Raw genomic sequence first — 20,983 nt, 5'->3', positions numbered from 1 at the left:
TTTCAGGCAATGGCAGTTGTTATTCAAATGTTTCATGCGTTAATTTATTTGGAAAGTACCTTCTTGAAATAACTAGTTTAATATTCTATTATTTAATTGTTTAATTATTTGATTATTTATTTGTTTATATTTATTTATTTATTCTGTTGAAATGTACCAGCATAGAAAACCTTGGCTGCATGAGGCAGCTATGTATCATGTGTCAGGGCAATCCTTGTCTTCCAAGTGGATGGCAGATGTTTTAGTAAAAGAAGGAATTGCAAGTTCAGAGTCCAAGAAATGCGAACTCCTGTATTCTGTCAGCTGTCAGTGCTTACATCATGTTGATGCCCAGCTGGTGAACGCTGCAAACGGTTGTTGCGTGAGAGATCAACCACTCTCCGAGCCCTGTGTCTCCAGCTGAACCCAAGCTGCAGTGGAAGCAATGGAGGCAGCTATGAGGGGCGATGAAAGAGTCTCATTGCCACCTCTCATGAACATGAAATGAAATGGGAGCCAGTAGCTGACTATAACACCTCCTAAACAAAACTCCTTGTCTTTCATGCTTGTGATCATTAGAGGCCCTTTATTCAGTGGCCCATGTGTACCCAGTGCATCTCCTCCAGTGGAATTTTCTGACAATCAAAATAATTCAGACCTGCTGTGCCACAGGCAGAAGCACGGGGCATAAGGAGTCAGGAATCTGCAACTGAAACCGAGGCAGCTTAAATTATTCAGCAGTTTAACTGCAGTGTATCTGATATTTCAGAGAGCAATTGGTATCTGGTTTTATATGTGGATGTTAAGCATCTAGTTAAAACTAGAGTTTTAGAATATAGATTTTTGTAGTTAATTTTGAAAGTATTTCTCTAGTACTGCAAGATGTGCTAGGAATCTTCTCAGAACTTAGGAGAAAAACCCCAAGTCCTAGTTCTGAACTGCTTACAGTGTAAGTACCCAGGTCTGGAAAGAAGCAAAAGCCTGTGTTGAAGCCTGTACACTTTGTGAACCAACCTATGTATTGACTTTCTAGGGGGCAAAAGACATGAAAATATTTTTGTGGATTTAAGACTTAATGCCTGATACAGGATCACTAAAATTAATGAAAGACTTCCATTTTTACCAGTTTCAGAAACCAATGGTAATCGAAGACATTTAAAGATTTTAAACATTGAAATCTGGGAAGTATCTGATATTTCAGAAAACCGTTGATAATCTAGCTACAAGTGCTATTAGTATTTATTAATATTAAGCGTATGCATTTTATTTCCGCTATAATGCAATTTACTGTGCTTGTTTTACAAAGCAGTTAATAATAAATACATCTGAAAACAAGAAAATTTGGTTTACTTGTCATCTTCTAAGAAGAATAGTTAATATCACTCTTCACTTTCCCACCAGAATATTAAACATAACTTCTGAGGCAATGTTTTTGTAGGAAGGCTGCGAAATTCACGGCCTGTAAAACTGCACAGGACAGCAAAGAAAAGTAATGTCTTTTAGTCAACAGTTTCTTCTAAACCCTCTTCTGCCACTCATTGTTTCTTTTGCCATCTAAGAGTACGTTGACATTTTCTGGGCTTTGTGGTCAGGAGGTTTGCAACTGAAACCAGGCTGACATAGATCTTGAGGTCTTTGAGGTTTCTCTCCAATACTGTTGGTACAGTGTTCAGAATTAGTAGGACCTTCCTGTTCTTCAGACATCTGGGATGAAACCTTGGCACCATTGAAACCAATCATTGGAACCTCTCATTGTCTTTGATTCAGCCTAGTTCTCACTCTCAGGAATCTGGAGGCCAAATCTACCAGTATCCTGACAAAGGCAATATTGATTATTATCTTAGAGGAATATGCCTTTCCCTACCATGATCTCATGTTGAGAGTGAAACCTCCCTGCAAGAAGCTTTTCCAGCATAGATCATGAGGTAACAAGGAACTGGTAGTGAGGAAAGTTTTGTCTAAGATTCTTCAGAACACTAACAAAGCACAGCTTTAAACTGCCCCTTTTCCTGCAGAAATGAAGTTAATTGTAAGATAGCTGCTCTCTAAGACATAAATTTGGCTTCATCCTTGATTATCCATTTCATGGATCCAGGTGCCTCTGAATATCTTCTCTAGAAACTGTCAGTCAGTCTCCCATCTCTGAGGAACTCTCTAGATTGTATAAAAAGGTATTAATATCACAGCGCAAATATTCAGTAGGGTGGCTCTGTACACTGGAGATTGTTTCCTAACACACTCCATCCAGTCAAGAAAATGATGTGTCGGTTAATCTTTGTACTTCTCTTTCTCAATTCCTCTCCTTGTTGCACTGCAAATAATCTGGAAACCTTCTTGTGTCACAATGCATAAACTCCCCGCAAAACCTTCAGACTGTAAAATCAAAGCTTCTGAAATATAATATTGGTAGAATTAAGTTTATTCCTGAGGCCCCTATGGTATGAGACATTAATTATATAGGCACATAAGAGGTTCTTTTGCTGGACCCATGTCTTACTTGGTGACCCACCATTCTCTGGGAGGGGTCAGCTCCTCCAGCTTTCTATTCATACTGATCATTCAACATGTGGCTTTAGGTTTTGCCTACCACACCTCACTAAATCTGCACTGAACAGTGACTGACTAATTCCCTCCAGGGCTTTTTGTGGGTGCTCCTCATCTTAAAGAATGCTTTACAAATAGTTTGTGTACTTAATAAGGCACTAATAGGTTGCAGTAGGAGCTTGCTATCCTCTAAGTGCTTCATCCTTTAGAGCTGGGTGAACAGGCACTTGCTAACAGCAAAAAGGGAAGGAAAAAGGCTTATGGGTTCTGTGAGAGAACACATATTAGATTTCAGGTCCAAATGCTTCATGTCCACCCCTCCTTCCATACTGACTTTCATCTCTTCCCAATTCTTCATAAGTTGTAGCTTCTTTTTTGTAAAAGTTACAATATTTTTAATAGAGTAAAACCGAATGTATGTCCTCTAACCCTGTTCTGAGACTGGGAAAAACCTGAAAAGAAACATTTTGTCAAATAGTCTAGTTTGACTGAGCTCAGTGTGACAGAACTTCAAGCTAATAAACACCTGGAAATTGTATCTTAAAATACAAAATAGAAAGCAATTTAAAATAAGTCTCATTCAACGTTCGGTTTCCAATTCATGCAGTGCTAAGTGTTACACTGTGAATGCCTGTTTTGCATGTATGTGTGAAGACTCAGGTCTTTCAGTAACTTTAATGGTACGACAGTAAGAAACTGGAAGGATTCAGAAACTAGTTGCGCAATGGCATGTATCACAGCCTTGTAATCTTTCTTAAAGAGATCAAAAGAGACAACGAAAAAGAATGAAAATGAGCTCCAGCCTTTGGAGGAAGTCATGATGGTGGTTTTGATTTTTTTTCATTTGCTAAAATAACATATGAAACCTTCAGCTGGGATCTGTCCCAGCTTGATGCCTGCCATTTTAAAGGAAGGCTCCTTTTATCTTTCTCAAGGCATGAAAAATGGGTAACCCACCTTCCTTCAGGCAAATACCCAAATGTTCGGGCACAGTTTGATGCTTTAAGAAATGCATCACTTGGTTCTCAAATCTTCCATTGAGTAAGACTTTAAAGTCTGATATATTAATTGCTCATGGGCGGACAACCCTAACCACCCACACAAAATAAAATCAATGGAGCCTGTGTACTGGGTTGCGTATAAACACGTATTGGGATCACCAAGAGGTCTGAAATCCTATTCCTGACCATAACAATATCTTTGCTTCTGCATTCCTCCCAGGTATACGTGGTGTGTGAGAATGTTTTTAGTTGTTCCATGTGCCATTTATTCAGAACTGTTGATGTCCTCAATGTGAGGCACTCAATCATATGAATGGGAACAAGCTACTGAGCATCAATGCTTTCTGGAATGCGGCCACATAACATCCTCCCATGTAGAATAAAGTAGGCATTTAACTAACGACATGCTGCAGTAGCATATCTGGCATCACATTCATGCTCCATTCAGGGCTCCAAAAATAAAAGCAATATATTAATAATTGTGACTAATATTCTCACTCTCAGAAAAATATGCACTAATATTATATCCAGTGTAACAGGCCCATTAAAGTGGATAAACACTGGTTCACCAAGTTATTGCTTTTTCTTCTTCAAAAAAACAACTTGGAGAGGTAAGAAGTTGGGGAAGAAAAGATACAGTGATGAAAGTAGAAACTATCAGAGGCCACAATTAACATGTGTATTCAGATGCTACCTCCCAGCTCACTGGAGCCCAGTATGAGTTTTCTGATGAGACCAAAATTTCACTAAAAAAATTTAAATCCAGGGTATTTACCATAAATTTCAGCATTAGTTTTAGGTGCAGTAAAGAGGCCTTACTCATCCAGATCTAGGAAGCAGCTATTACTAAACAGACTTGAACACTCATTTTCCAACAAACATTTTTTCTGATTAGCTAAAATCAATCCAATGTGCTATTGTCCATGTCTGCTTTGTCAAACCTACAAATGTTAATTCATAAGGGTAAGCATAATAGGCCATAAAGTCCCAAGCAGCTGACTGCCCAGCAGCAGTCAACATTCACCTATGAGATCACAGAACCAGTTCAGGTTGGAATGGACCACTGGAGGTCACCTGGTTCCCCACATCCCCACCACCAGACCACGGCCAGTTTAGAACAGATCCATCTCTTAATATCTTCAATAATATCTCTGGGCAACCCGTTCCAATGCTTCACTACCCTCAATATGAAATTTGTTCTACTCACATCTAACTGGAATTTCTCTTGCTGCAATTTGTGCTATCCTCTCTCTCCCTTTCACTGTGCACCTCCAAGAAGAGTTTGGCTCTTGCCTTCTCTGTACACCCCTATGAAGTAGCTGAAGACATCAATGAGATTTTGCCTTCTTTCTTCAAACTGAACAAACCACTTTTCTCAGTCTTCCCTAGACTGACATGTGCTTAATCCCTCTGAATATCTTGGTAGACCATCACTGGGTTTGCTGCATTATTTCAGTGTCTGTCATGTGCTGGGGAGCCCAGAACTTTACACAGAAGTCCAGATACAGCCTCACAAGTGCTGAACGGGGGGAATTACTTTTTTTGACTTGATAATAACATTCTTACTAACACTGCTGGTATGTAAAGTTGGACCTGTTCACTAAAGGGGCAAACCATTGACTCAGATTCTACTTATCCACCAGGAGGTGAACCTTTCTATTCCCCTATCAATCTGTCACTGAATGTTCTCAAAGACAGCACTCTGACCAAAATGAACCTTTGACCTACTGAGGATGACAGGTCTCAGGTTGTCAGACGAGCTCTGTGTGAAGACTACCAGGGCAAACAACAAGCTGCTGCAAGTTTGGACAGAAAGACACTTCAAATGAAGTGGTTTTTTCAGTCAGTGACTATTTTCTCCAGTTGGCTAATGGGAATTTCACTTTACGATGTTGCACATGAGTACTACCTCATTGCAGAAAGTAAAGCTGTTGCTTTCCGTTATGGCACATTTCTTATCAAAGCTTCAAAAGTGCTTTGATCGTTCAAAACACAAAAACCTACAGAACTTTGGCTGACTCTCTGCTCTGTCCTGCTTGTAGAGAGCTGCTGTTTGCAGACCCTACAATATGTCATAGCTCCTCATCAGAGCTGTGTCCTTTCTGAGTGGTCTGCGTGAGTCCTACAAAGCTTAAGGTTCACTGCTTAGAAAATGAATCTTAATTTGATTCAAAAGCCTTAATCAAACCACCTAAACTTTACCAGAAAGAGACTGTTCCCACCATGGCTTTCCTGCTAGAAGGCACAGCATAAGCATCAGGAGTCCCTTCAATAGCAAGGTAATTTTCAAATGCTAAGAAAATTCTGATCCCAAACCTGCCTCCTTCATTAGTCTCCTTCAGCCTCCAAAATTCCTCTCTTCCTTTCTACACCAGTCCTCAGAAAGTCTTCCTACATCAACTCGGAAGACTGCAAACAGATGTTTATATTCTTCAGCTATAAGAATGGGATGGATACTGAGGTTGCATCAGACAGTGCTCTGCAGGACCATATGAGGCAAGGCAGCACAACCAAAGTGGTAAATTTCCTCATGCCAGCGTCAAGGAACCTGTGTGTTCTGTCAAGCGCAGTTTTACAGTTTTAAGTCTCATTTGCTCAAAACTATTCAGACTAGTAGCACCTTCTGGGTTATTTGTTCTGGATTTTACTCTTGTTGCCTAATGTCAGTAATTGTCCATCAACCAACGCACATGTCCTGAATATTATCCATGAGCTCATACGCTATCTGTGCCATGCTCTCCTGAAAAATTTTTGTCGTTCCAGAACAAAAAATTCTTTGACATCCCAAAGCAGCAGAATTCAGACCAACCCCAATTTAATCAGCCTGTCTTTTATGATTTCTGCCTCACAGGAATACACAGATGTCCAAGTTAAGAACAAAGAAAAATTTAGAATTAAATAATAGAAGTAAAGTTGTCTTAAATAAAAATCTATACTCCTCCACTTCAAACCAGATCTTTGCCTAACATGGAACTAGAATTTGACGGCTTTTATTTTTTTTGTCCCATTAAGTGATGAGAAATTAACCAGTTATTCATTCTTTAAAGACAAGATGATCCATATCCCTCTTAGGATGAGTTCATGGAGCCCAAGGTCTGCTTGACCTACTGCAGTCTTTGCTGTTAGGACCTTCAGTCCTGCTGTCTTAGTGAAATTAGAAGACATGACCCTAACTCCTGCATGGGGAGAAAGCCCCAGGCTATCTTGCCATGTCAGGAAAGTCATCACTGAAATACTGTGAACTGTAATGGTGTGCAGGGATCTTTCATACTGAGATAATTTGCACATCTCCATTGCAAACCACTAAAGAGAGGCACTTCTGGAAGGATTGGTTCAGACAAAATTGTGGGCTCAAAACTCCACATAACTTCGAACTATATAAAAATTAAGACTCATATCTGAGTTTCCTATTGTGACTCTACCCCTGCTCTATACTGTAAAAGCCAGAAAATTTTGCCTATTGATGAAGTCACTAACACATTGGTATGTTGGATTTGTTTAAAGAGCCCCACATTAAATGACACCTATTGTGCTGGAAATACCAACAAAGGAGAAGATGGGCAGGCAAAGGGATCTTCTCCATATCTCCATGACAGCAAACTAGGCAGCACCTCAGCAGGATACCCAATGGCTGCAAGCTCATCACTTCTCTTTGCCAGGCAGTGCAATGTGGTATCTTTGCTCCTTCTGTCACAAAGCATTGTCTCTGATTTTGGCAAAACTTTAAAGGCAGAAGAACACTGAAAGACTAGAGGACTTTGAGCTGTGTCTGAAGGTGAGTGTGTTCAGGTGAAGCACAGACTTTTCCAAGCAGCAGCTACTCCCACAGGGCTCAGTGCATGGCCATACTAACCAGCATCATCTCTTTCCACAACTAGTGACAAGGGTCTCCAAAATTTCAAGAGAAGAGGAATTGAGGATTACAGCTCTACTGGTATGAAGCTTTTGGAACTCACCGAGTAAGAATGTTTTTTTTCCCTGGGAATTATGTTCAGGTCTAAGGGTCAAGATGGCGATAACAGAACAGGAATAAGAAACCACCTTAATGAGTCAGTCCTTGAACATGATAATGGAGATAGAACAGTTAATTAGGCAAGGGGATTAGCCAAAAGACAATACATCTCCTTTATCAACATAATCCATGCTGTGACGCTCATCTTTGCCCTGTATGAATGACCTTCATGTTGTACAGAAGACATTCTTACTGACACTACCCATGGGCAACACCTTCTAATTACCTTCTCTGTAAGGGGGATTTCATCATCAGGGTTCCAGCCTTTTGTGCATGCCTGTGTATATATACCTGCTCTCTCAGACACATGAATATACATTTAAGCCTAGCGTACTGGAATACTTACAGCACAGATTGGCTGTGAATCAAGTCAAGAAACCATGTCCACAATGAAGATAACAGGCATCTTTTTGCTCCTCGCTCTGGCAGTTCTTTGCTTAGCAAGTGAGTAACTTTTTTTTACTTCTTGATATATTTGTCATGTTCAAATTCTGGAAGGTTATCTGTCTGCTGGGGAAGTAAATAATGGTTGCTGGACTTGGGTGGCAGAAAGCAAGTGACAGCCTATGCTTGTGCACTATTTAACAAGCAACATTGCATCAGCTTTACAATTGGCAACCTCAGTAGAAGAAACCTATTCCTTGATGGTTGTGTGAATTAGAGCTGCATTCTGTGCCGTAAATAAAAAGCAAACTGCAAAGCCTCACAGCTAAAGCAGGGTTTATCCAAGTATTTTTCTCTTCCATCTGAGCAGAGAGCTTGGAGCTGATGATGTCCTGCCAAACTGAGCAAGCAGGAGGTAGTTGATTGTGCACAAGGCACATAATATGGCTTTGAACAACCTCTTTATAATGTTAGTTTGCCAGGCTGAAGAGAGCTTTGAGGTGCAGATTGCTCTACAGTAAAAAAGGGAGCTGGGAGGAATTACTTGACTCTTCACTTGGTAATATTTTTTTTAACAGAAACTTGTGATGACAAAATATAACAATATAGAAAAATAAGTACAGTTCGAATAACTGAAAGAGGAGAGTCCCAGTCTTCTCAGGTAGTAGTATGGCACTTCAATAGCATCATGAATGTTAGAGAAGAAAAAAAAATGAAAATGTTAAAACAAACCTACATTATGAAACAAAATAATTTTATCCCATTTTGAACAGCTCTGAAAATTTTGCTTTGGAAATTGTCTCAAAATAAAAATGCTTATGAAAGATGCCAATTTCAAGTAAATGACATACTTTCACAGAAACTGTTCTTTCAAATAGTGTTTTATTAACTGCAGAAAAATAAATAAATACTGTTTTTATAAGAATTGCAGCAAATCTTTTCCTTGAATCTTCTAGTTTATCTTCTCTACATTAAAACTTTAGGGATCAATACCTTTTGAGCCACACCTTTTTTGCATTCACTCCCAAATGCATCCCAAAGTGGATACTAAAAGGTTATCAGAAGAAAATAAAACAACTTAATGCTGTGTGGAAGTGGGTTAAATCGGATCCAATTCCAGAATAATGAAAACTCAGTCAAACTTCTGGTGACAGAGACTGAAACATGACATAGAGCATTATTTATGTTAGATTTCTTTACTTTGGACAATTTTATATGATCAGAAGATGAAAGGAAGTTTCAGTGGCGAGTTTAATAGCTTTAAAGATCATAAAAAGCTACACTGAATCAGATAGACAAGTGCTAGAACTGTATTTCCTTTTAGATAATAAAGCATTTTCTCCCTGCTCCTTCTGCACAGCAGCCTCTGCCCAATAACTTTTGTCCCTTGGAAGCCACAGAATGACAATTACAGGACAGGAGAAGACCAAAATACATTCCTAAAGAAAGTAACACGTGTGTCACCATAATGGAGACATGCCAACATTACTTGATTACTTTCTGAGAGGTGTAATTATCATTGTTTTGAAGTAGCTTTTCGAAGCCCCACCTGAGAATAGAGGTCCATTATGTTAGATGCCAAGTGCACACAATGTACGAGCCAATCTTTCTGATAAATAGTTTAGAATCCATACTGACCAGTGAGAGAGAATGCTTTTTAAAGTGATATTATGATTCAAATTGCATTATCATTGTTATATATACATATAATATTCTAGTTTAATGAAGATATTAACCTCACTATTCACAGAAAATCAAAGTATAAAAGGACCATGAGATTTGCTTAAAGCCACATAGTTCTTTTTTAAAGCTTGGGAATGAAACCCAACTTGCTCAACAAATAATCGTCCTAAACAGATTGGCCATTGAGTAGAAGATTGACTCCTGGGTCTTTGGTCCTTCTGTGGTGACAAGGAGCACAAAAGCCTCCATTCCCCACAACAGCAAAGGCTGTTCTAGTTGCTGATACAGATTTCTAAGGCAAATGATAAAACCAGATCCACTTGTTTAATAGATCCTGGCACCTGTATCTTATTAAATACTGAAAAGCTGTGCCAGCATTTACTCTCAGGGAGGTAAGCGACTTGGTGTTACTGGAAGGTCTAGTACTAATAAATCCATCCTAGTTGTAAACTGAATGTTCAACAGTGGTTTTTATTTTACCTGTTGTTGTTCTGTTTATATTGCAGATGCTGCCAGAGAAAATGATGTGAGTAATTTTCTCCTTTATTTCTGGATAAGAATATATAATTTGTAACAATGTTAAGTCAATGAGGTAAAAAAAAAAAAGAACCCCACAACATATTAAACATTTACTACATGCTGACAAAGTATTGAGATTTCAGAGAGAAATCCCTGAGTCCCGTTATGTGGTTTCCACACAGTTGCCCTGACAACTTCCAGGTGTTTTTACATGTAATGTAGTCTGGGTGAGAAATAGGGCGAGGACAAATTCTAAGTTAGAGAAAACAAGTTTTTTAAAAATATTTATCTGTTGATAACACTATAAGGCCTTCTTGGTGACTTTCAGATCCTGCGTCATACACTTAAGAGATTTTACTTTCTCTCTGACTACGCTGGAGCGTCCATCCTGGGGTCAACCTCTGAAAGAAATGAGGCACCAAGCAATAAAAATCCTTACTCAGATGAGCAGAGACAAGCTGTTTGGGAACTCAGTGGTCAGTAGCAAGGAGCAGAAATGCACTCAGACACAGATCTGGTCCCATACTGGCTCTACATATAAAGCCTCTGACGCCTAAAATTACACCAAGACGTACATACTTTTCCAGGAAGAGCCTGTTCCACTGTCCACACCAAACTAAGTATCTTACCCATATGTTAAACACACATATATATGGGGCAACTTCACCTGGTTTCTAGTTTTTTTATTAGCTGACCCTTGCCTCTTGGAAGCTGGTAGCTGACCAGTTTTAAAACGATAAGTTACAGGCTACAGACACTCCCTTCCATACCACTGCCTCTGCTGGGCTGTCATGGAAACCTGGCTAGGGCTTTGGAGGGGAGGGAAAGGACCAAATGTAGGCAAAAGCTAGGTAAGCTAACATCCCATATGCTTTTTTTTTAAGGGGAAACAGGATGTAAGGCAAAAATACCCAAAAGAGTGATTAGCTGATGACTCTTTTTGTCAGTGGAGACCTCTCAGCCTGCGCTGACCCATGGCTGAAGGGGCTGACCACACAGAGCTTCTCACACTTTGCCTACCTGTAGATCCTGGGCAAATAGTAGCATAAAATCAATCATATAATCTGTAATAAATTCCAGAACTCCCATCCCTCACTAAGAGTTGGAACAAAGGGGACAAAATCAGGCTTTAACAAGTGAACCAATTTTAGTTACAATAGCACCTGTCAGGACAGGTGATTTCCTAGCAAACCCTAGGCTTTTGTGGATAAAACCAGCACATTAAATAGAATATGTGCACTGCATAAGGAACTCTTTGACCGTCAAATACCAGGAATGACATTCACTGGACAGGAGAAGATTGAGCTCCAAACCCAGGACAGGAACATTTTCAGTCATTTCTTTTATTAGTTTGTGCTCTCATTGTCATATATAAACCTGTAATGAATACAGTTCCAGCATCAAAGGAGGGCCTGTCAACAATTCCTTTTCATTCTAATACCTAAATTCTTAATTCTGCCTGGGCAGATTCTTTCACCAGTATAAAAAGCATCGAGAGCTGACAGTTGTGTAATAAAGAGACAGAAGCCCTTCACATCCTTGAGAACTAATCTCACCTGAATTTACTGACAATTGCCATCAGGTAAAAAAAAATATTGAGGTTCAATTTTTCTGAAGATAGAAAAGGGCTGTATTTTGTCCTGAGATTGTGTTCTTGTTCAGATAGACAGCAAAGCCCCTGAAGGTGCCCTTGTCAGACACTGAGTAGCATCACAAACATCTCTGTCAGAAGGAATGCTTCTTCTACAAGGCTTAGGCTCAGCTAACAGAGATGGTGGAGCCCCACTGACTGTGCTGCTCTAGAGCAGCTGACAAGTTTGTCCAAAAATGTCATATATTCATTATTTCTGTAGGTGAATGGAGAATGTGAGAAAGATGGATTGAAAGAAAAATTATACTGTATTTGCAGGTAGACTGCAGTGAATACAAGAGGTTACAGAGAGGAAGACCTATTTACTGCGAAAAACTCTATCAGCCATTCTGTGGCTCTGATGGGAACACATATAACAACAAATGTTCTTTCTGCAAAGCAGTCCTGTAAGTACAAATCTACGTAGTTACTCCTGAGTAAGCAAAAATCCAAGATTAGCTGAGTTATCTGGTATTTCCATTCAACCAAAGTGCTATCTCTTTCTTTCAGGGTCGCCACTCCCCTGTTTCTTTACTTAATCTTTATAGACAGACTAATTACTTCTCCTACCAATCCGATCCAATTGATCTAACAAATGACCTTGATATTTGTGTGAGCAACTTCCTTGTCTAGCAGACACTGTAGAAATTGGACAGCTAAGAGAAGAGTCCAATGAGCAACACAGGGCTAACAGGGCACCTGGATCCAAATTAGGTCATATAAGAATTCAGAAGTGTTACTGGTAGTATCTTGCTTTTTATGGATAAGATATATAATTTTGAAAAGAAAATTGTTTACAGATCAGTGCCTCCCTGTCTGCTACAAATGTGTGTGGGTTCTTCTCTGTTAGCAAGTTGTTGGCTGAGGAATTCAGAGCAATTTTAGTTCATAATGTTTAGCTTACTACCTGCAATGTCTGTGTGCTTCCTTTCCTTTTCAGGCGAAGCAGAGGTGCTTTACATATGAAACAAGCAGGGGTATGCTGAATGAAATCTGCGTGATGGAGAAGAGTGCTGAGAACAGCTTTACACTGCCTTATCACAATCCCTTAATTTCATTTCATCCATTCTGCCTGTTCTGATGATAGCGAACAAAGCACAAAGCAGGCTTTTTAGCTGTGCTCTGTCACTTGCCACCTCCCTCTGCTCCAGAGTGTTGGGACTGACACTTCTCTCTGCAGACCACTTCCGTGGGATCCTCAGGAGCATTCCTGTTACTGTAGCAAGTTGGTTTCCACATGAGCCCTTCATTATTTATTTGTCTCCATGGTTAAAGTTCAAACCTTCCAATAATGCCACCCAATTTTAGTGGACACAAGTCAGTGCCTCCACTTTCCTTGCTCATGAAGTGTTTTCCTTCATTTACCCAGAAACTTTTGCAGACACTTCTTTCCAAAGGCTTCAGGTTTCCAGGCAGTGCTTTGACTCTTCTAGCTTTGTAGGTAAATTCTAAATTCTCATTTTTCTTCTAACTTTGTACAATTCTAATTTATCTGTGTTGTTTTGCTACTTAGACTGCATGATTATTAAAATAAAACATTGACTCTTTTTTTTTTGTCCATAGTGACCTTTCTAGAGAGTAAGTTTATTGCATCCATTACTCACAGATGAGATATTTCCCAAGTTACAGAAAATAATTACAGAGCAGGTGCTAGGGCAGAGGCTGAAAAACAAAGCCTGGAAGACAAAAGTTGTAAAACTGACAGTACGCACTAGATGGCCTCATGTTACTGGAATTTACGCTACAAGATGGCTCTTTTTTCCTTCAAATGAAACAAATCTGGTAAACTGTAGGACTGTATAAGCTTTAAGTCCTGTCATTTAAATGTGACCATCAATGACTGTTCACTTCTGATAAATTGGCTGCTTTCAGACCCGAAGAAATTTCTATTCTGCTCCTACATCCCGATTTTCATCATTATTAAGCTAGTTTATACCTTTTACGCTTGAAGGCAGTCAAGAGAATACATTTTCCCAGAATTAAAGCTTATGAATTACTGACTTTACCCGGCCTACAGATGAGGAAGATTTTGGAATTGGACCAAGGGGATCACTTTTTTTCTGGTACTCTAGTTGGGCTGGAGTAAAACTCGTACTTCAAAACAAGGAAAATGAGGCCTTTGAGGCTAAGACACCAAAAATCCTAAGTATTCCACTTCTGACTGAATGGCTGTGTAGCATCAGTCAGACTGCATTCTGTCACAGAAGGACCAAGAGAATTTTTGGTCCATGGTGTTAGTACATGCTGTTTGTACTGGGCTAGCTGAGAACATCACTCTGATTACCCCTAAGAGGAGAGGAGGCTGTTGGACTTTATGGGACGTTGATTAACAGTCTTTCACAGACTACTCTGTTACCAAGGAATTAAACAGTGCCGCAAGTGTGAGCACCGGAACTCCATCATCTTTACTTTGAAACTATTAGTGTGGCCCTAGCATGACCTTGACTTGGATCAAAACTCTTCCCAACAGTTCTTGGGCACAACTTGGAAAGCTGGGGGCTATTCCCAAACAGGAAACTGGATGAAGGCACCCTGTTTGGGAAGCTAAAATAATTTCATAGCAAAGATGTGACTAGACTCAGCTAACTGGCCTCTGGATGAGACAGGCTCTGTTTAATCTGCTAGTACATATTGATGTAACCCTAGTCTCTACTTTGATTTATAACGTGAAATGGCTGAACTACTTTTACGCAAATTGCTTACTACATACAGCACTTTTGGAATATCTGGAAGAAATATAAAGCTGAAAACAAACAAACAAAAATACCTAAAGGAAAAAAATGAGGATTAATGAAATGCTAGATTAAGTATGTAAATAGAATGCTGTTTTCCAACCAAGTAAACACCACAAAAAGTAAATACTCTGCATTTCTATTTCTAATAATACTAAATAATGAGTGCATTTAACAAGGGACCTCCTTTTCCTGATTGTACGGATTCCCAGTGCATTTCATTTTGGTGCAAAATAGCTGTAGCTACTGAGTGTTATCTAAATCTTGGCCAGATGGATTTAATATTATGATACGCTGTTCCCAGTCACTGGTGTGTCCCATGAAACCACAACCAGCAGAAAAATGAGCCTAGGGACTGTTTTTGGAATGGAGAGGAGTTTATTTCCCATTCTGGGAGGCTTCGGGTTCCTTTCTACGGGACAGTGTTCCCTTAGACAGACCAAATGTTCATTTGTGGTTAAAAAGAGAGCCTCAACAGACAGCACATTTCTATCACATACATTTTTTTAGCCTCTCCATCATTAATATTTTCTGATTGTGGGAAGTTTATGTTGTTATGAACTATGTTCTCACTGATATGTTTAAAATCATTTTTTCATGAGACCCTCCTGACTGCTAAAGCAAGTTATCAGAATGACACATTTTCAAATATAATTTACACTTATGGTTGCTTTGGAAAGCAGACCTTCCTTCTACATTAGAGAGCAACTAGAAAGCATTTTTAGATGGTGGCAGTTACAGCACCATGAGCAGATGGGTGAACATCAAGCTAAGCGAATGGACAACATTTTAACCTGAAACAGGAACCTTTGAAACAGCCATCAACACATATAGACTAGCTTTTAACAACGCATAAGGTCTCATGAATGTTGTTCATCTCTTCCTCTCCATTACCTCCCACTGATGTCTAAAAGAGAAAGGGAAGACTGCAGGCAGATAGATGATACTGGAGATGGATATATCAAATGCTGAGAAGCAATGGAATGCAAACCAAAAAGGATTATTTTTTATGGAAGGTAAAATACATTATTATGGGAATAATAAGGGAAGCTAAAGGTCAAATGTAACAAATGCTATGAATCTTAGAAAAAAATTAGAGGAAACCTTGAGAGAAAAAGGTCAGGAAAGATTTGAAAGCAGGAAGGTGGAGAGCACTTGTCCATTCCTTCTCCTCATTATCTTCTCGGGCTTACTTTAGAGCACAAACCAAAGCAACTCCTAAGGACTCATCTGTTAGCTGAAAAAAACTGTAGTGAAACACACATTAACCATGCTGCCTTCTTTCTTTCCCCATGGCAGCTTAGTGGAGTAGACAACAACCTGTACTCAGATAAGCTGTGTGCTCAAGAAGCCTGCAGGCTGACTGCAACACTAATAAACAGTTAGGTGCAGATGGCATCTTTTTACCTACTCTATGAAATTAAGAAGCTGGAAATTCTTGTTATTCTAATGCAAACAAAGTCATGTGGACTTTTTTAGTAGTTTATATGGTCATGTTCCTACTTTTTTCAACCCAGCATGAATTTCTGTGAATAAGTGATGGAGAACACTAGAATGGTGGCATATGTTATGAAAATACTAATGTAAATTGCCATTAGAGGGTTTTTTTCTATTTTTTCTGGCCAAAGATAGGGACACTATGTACAACAAAATATTTTCTAAAAATCTTTGAGAGTTTAATGAATTTACTGAGATTAAAGATAAATCAGTAGCAGCAAAAGATCTGCCAGTATGAAATGTGCTTTTTCTCAGCTCCTGCCAGCAGGATGCATACCTTAACACTGAGATGCATACCAGCTTTTGCCATATACCAGAACAAAGAACATGATTTCCAAATTGCCGTAAATGACTTCTGAAGAAAATGCTGAAGTGGCTGGACAATCTGGACCATCAAGTTTGTGTGATGGAGCAACAACATAGAAATATGGGGAAGGAAAAAGTCATGGAGCGTGAGTGAGCTGATGAAACACGCTCCAATTTTGTTGACTAGATAATAAAATAAAGGGAGCGTTAAATGGCAAAATAGAATAGATCTTCTTGCATTCATTGAGGACTAAAGTTTTTGAAAACTCTGCTCTGAAAATGTACTCTTACACTGTTGATATATCTATTTATACGTGGAGGAAAAGGAAGGGCTTTCACAGTAAGGTCTTGTGACATTTTTTTTCACTTCTGTGACAAGAGGTAACGAAATACGGGCCTGAAAATCAGATGGGCTGGATTCCCAAAAAATGAAAATGCCAGTCCTATAGCAAAGCTACTTTGCTTGCTCATAAAGCCCACACTGTATTCTCTGACATTGTTGTTGCTGCCACTTTCTGATGCTGTTGTTACTGCCATTGTTCTAGCACTTAAGTACAGCAGATGAAGAACACTGGAGGTGAAGAGATGAAGAGATGGGCCCTGGCCCTAAGACCTTAGAGGCTGACCTGGAAATCAAACTTTTGAGGGGGAACACAGCCATTTTGATCAAAGCCTCTTGTATATGAAAGATAGATGGGTGAGCCAGAACCAACATTGAGGTCTCCTGACTCCTACACTAGCAATTACCTTCTTAAAGACATCAAGGACAAGATGAAATATTGCCAGCTGTGCTCCACAGTTGCTATTGCATAAATTGTTCTTCCAATCAGGCCAGAATCCCACGTCTCTGGATTGAAGATAACACCAGGTGACTGACTGGTGAAGTACAATGGAATATAATTCACATTCAGCTGGCTTCATTATGGTGTATCAGTGTATGGTCAGCCTGGAGAGCTGCATTCCAATGCAGCTCTAAAACCAGTGTGATACTGCTCATGCCGTTTACACTAAATAGCTCAAAGGTTATCTCATGCTCGTTGAGTGTTTCTAGTTACTACAGCTATTCTGTGTTTCTGAATCTTTAAACAATGCTAAGTACTTGGAAAAAAACCCCAAGTCCTTAGTGTCACAACTTAGAGAATGTAAGCAGAAGACACTTTCAATCATTTGATCTTAAGATCATATGATTTTACTCCATAAGATTCTGTAACTTGTGGCTGCAAAGAGAAAAGGTAAGAAAAAAAAGTCACCATCCAACAGCTGATAACAGCTGGGTTCCTTGAGGAGTTGGGAAACTGAGGCAGTAACAATATTCCTTGGGAAGCAAGACATGATCAGGTTTAAACAGTAATCCAAACCATGCATCTATCTGTTCTAGTAACACCAAGCTTTGTATGCAAGTTCCACACACCATAAGTTACATGAATTTACTTGTCAACCGACCATAAAGGGATATTTTTCCATTCTGTGGGACATGAGTTGGGTTAACCTATTGAGACAAAATGCAAGCATGGATAAACATGTCTAAAAATCTGAAAACCTGAAGAGATCTAAAAAAATTTCTTTCCCTTCGTAACTGGACTTCAAGATTCCAGCACAAGCTGGTCGCAGGGATCATGAAGCTTTATGAACCTTTCCCCCTGTTAGGCCTAGATATTCTCAGACACAGAAGGAAATTAGAATTATCAGCTACGGGCATCACAGCTCTAATAGCTCATTCCCAAAGTTTAATAACTCCTCAAAGAACAGCAGCCTCCTTGACAGAGAGGTATGTCTCATAAACCTTGCGCTAATTTGGCCAAGCTATGACCATGTTCCTTCAGATCTGCCAGAAGCAGCACCTGAAGGTGGAGAAATGTGGGCATGGGGATGGCTGTTTTCCCATCCGTGCCACTGAGGTGCCACCTCCTGGGAGAAGCACAGCATACCTGCAGCTGCTGGCCTCCCACTGGCACACCTCTACCCTTCCTGAGCACAGCTGGGATTTCACATGACACAGAGCATATCAAAAGGACAGGGTTGTCTCTGCTGCCGTACCCATTCTTGTGGCTGGTTGCCACTCCTGCAGTGAGCAAGCCCATCATTGCAAAGACCAAAGCTGCATTTACTTCCATAGACTACACTTCAGTGTGACTTTACAGAAGGGCTAGAAGATTTTAATAGGGAAGGGCTCACACCCTTCTGAATAGGGGAATGATGAAACAAGGAAGTTCCCTCCCTGTTCCTAACAAGTATTGCATTATAGTTGATCCTGACCTCAACCCTCACCCAACTCCCACAATGAGCAGGATTCCAGTTTAATTCCAGCTCTGAAAGCTCTCAGTTCCCTATCCCGTTCCTAACCCTACCTGACCTGAAGCAGGGGGGCTGCAAATTTCTACCTCCCAGTTCCAAATATACACTTATTTATAGCTCCCTTCTGAGTCCAATGCTTATCGTAGCTTTCCTGTCTGAGTAGGGAAATAATTCAGCTCAAGGGAGGACACAGTTCCCTTTGCTCCCTTTGTAAGTCTGTGAAATCAGAAAATATCACCCCTGTACATTCTGACTTTCACCCTATGCCTGCCTGAGAGAAAGTGCAGACACTGAGATGCTACGCTATTTGATTTTTTCTTTTTAATACACCTTATTAAAAGAGAATATTTCCATGTGAAGGAGACACAAAAATGTGAGGCTAGGTATTTAAACTTGATGAAAATAGTGCTGACATGTAAGAGGAGCCCTGCATGTCAGAATCCCTTTCATTCAATTTTATCGGGTACCAGCTGTGGAGAGAGGAGCAAAATACTAACTGCTGACTCAGTGACTCAGGTGAGACACATTAGGTACAATTTCTTATAAATATGGAGAAAAAGATGCTTCTTGTAAGAAAGTATTAAAAGGTTGGGGTTGTGCTGGGGTTTTTACTTTTTTTTTTTCTTCTCCCTTCCTTCTTCTTTTCTTTCTTCTAAGGGCTATGTTCATGGGGTAGGAGCAGCTACAAGAAAAGTGATACATAAATTGTTAATGAGGAATTATGGATACAGAAAATCTGTTGGGTTTAGAAGCTTGAAGTTTGTTTAGTGCTAGGTGGATATTTAAGAAGCTGTTCCCTTAAAAGCTTTAAAGTTCTGAAATGATGAGCTCTGGGTTGAAAGGGACCTCAAGTTCATCCAGTTCCAACTGCCTTGGCACAGGCAGGGGCACCTTCCACTGGATCAGTTCGCTCAAAGCCTCATCCAGCCTGGCCTTGAACACCTCCAGGGATGTAATGTGCCAGGTTGTGGGTTGATTATATGAAGTACTGGCCAATAAATGTATTTTTCTGTAGGTAGCAGTGATGATGTGAGAAGTTAGCTGAGGGATGAAGAGAAACAAGACTTAGAACAGTTATTTTGCAGTCAGAATTGCTTCTAATATGCAAGAGGAAATGCTAAACATGAATGTTTCTGGAAGGCATTTAACAGCTGGGGTAAATAAGGGTAAATGTGAATGCTACTGCAGGCTTTTGCTGTGTGATGCTTCAAATGAAATGTTCTTAAATGTATCCTGCATGTCTGTTTTTCCAATAGCTGCTCTGTGACTCATGCTGCTCATTCTGCAAAGTCAAACAGAAAATTTCTTACTCCGTATTTCACCACAGAACATCATGGATTTTTCTGGGATGATCATCAAATAAGTAGCTGACTCTTTGGATGTTGACCTTAAAATATAAACCACAAAGAGTCTGCTTGGTAATAAATGAGCTTTGTTAGTCAGTTCCTTGGGGTTTGCATGTTATGTTTTTTCCAAGATGCTTAGTAAATTGTGATTTCTGCTGGGATCAATCTGAACACGCTGATTAGAAGATGGATTGAATACAGACCCACAAACTGCTGCAAATACTCTCTGTGAAAGGTAACCCACAAGACCTGGGGCCTGGCTAAAGCAGCTGCAGGTAATGTACCACTACCACCTTTTGGTTCATACAGAACTGCAGGTTGGAGTGTAATTCTTAAATTACATTCCACTCCACATGTGCGTAGAGGGACCTCAGAATCTCTCTGGGAGCCACTGTAATCAGCAACACCTCGTGTACAGTGCTGCCCAGGTGTGGTTGCTGCTGATGTGCCAGAACCTCTCACCCATCTTTCAGGGCTTCCTCAGTTCCTTCTCTCTCCAAAGACCCAATACTATGTCCCTGGGCCTCAAGGAATCTCAGCACTGTTGCTCGGCCTCCAGGCCCACGTAAGACCAGGGTGGCTGGGGCTACTCTTGATGCTGTGAAAAAGGCCAAACTCAATAATCAATGCAAATCTTATTATTAAGCAGGTATTGCTTTAATACATAATATGCCACTGGACACCCAGGCAATCATTTCACCTAAATGTGTGTGTCCATTGAGGCTGATTACAGGACTTTCATACTGGTTAAACACATATATTCACATATTCTCAGAAATACTGGTTATATATTCAGGAAATATTGGTTAAGCATACATATAACTCATTATCATATCTTATCACCCACTCTTGAAAGTACATCACAGTTCTTTTGTGTCTTCAGAATCCTGTCATGCTCTTTATCTTATCTCCTTCCTCACTGTGTCCTCTTGGTGAGCTCTGGTCTGTCCTTTGTTCCTGCTGGGGGGACTGCTCTTGTTTTGAGCAGTAAACAAGCTAAACTCCCGTTACAATCACATTCTTACCGCAAGCTGGTAAAGATTTTACCCTTACTC

The 20,983-nt window shown here is 39.9% G+C and overlaps 1 protein-coding gene across 1 annotated transcript; it reads left to right on the top strand.

Annotated features, from left to right (window-relative positions):
* Positions 1 to 7,832: 7,832 nt before the first annotated feature.
* Positions 7,833 to 13,303, top strand: LOC138726903 (ovomucoid-like). Its single transcript, XM_069868987.1, has 4 exons — positions 7,833 to 7,980; positions 10,110 to 10,129; positions 12,032 to 12,159; positions 12,693 to 13,303. Exons 1-4 carry the CDS (start codon positions 7,917 to 7,919, stop codon positions 12,736 to 12,738), a joined length of 258 nt encoding a protein of 85 aa, XP_069725088.1. The 5' UTR covers positions 7,833 to 7,916; the 3' UTR covers positions 12,739 to 13,303.
* The last annotated feature ends 7,680 nt before the right edge of the window (positions 13,304 to 20,983 follow it).

This window comes from Phaenicophaeus curvirostris, chromosome 15, assembly GCF_032191515.1.
Source record: "Phaenicophaeus curvirostris isolate KB17595 chromosome 15, BPBGC_Pcur_1.0, whole genome shotgun sequence".
NCBI lineage: Eukaryota > Metazoa > Chordata > Aves > Cuculiformes > Cuculidae > Phaenicophaeus > Phaenicophaeus curvirostris.
The sequence above is the reverse complement of the archived record's forward strand: the minus strand, read 5'-3'. Positions and strand labels throughout refer to the sequence as shown.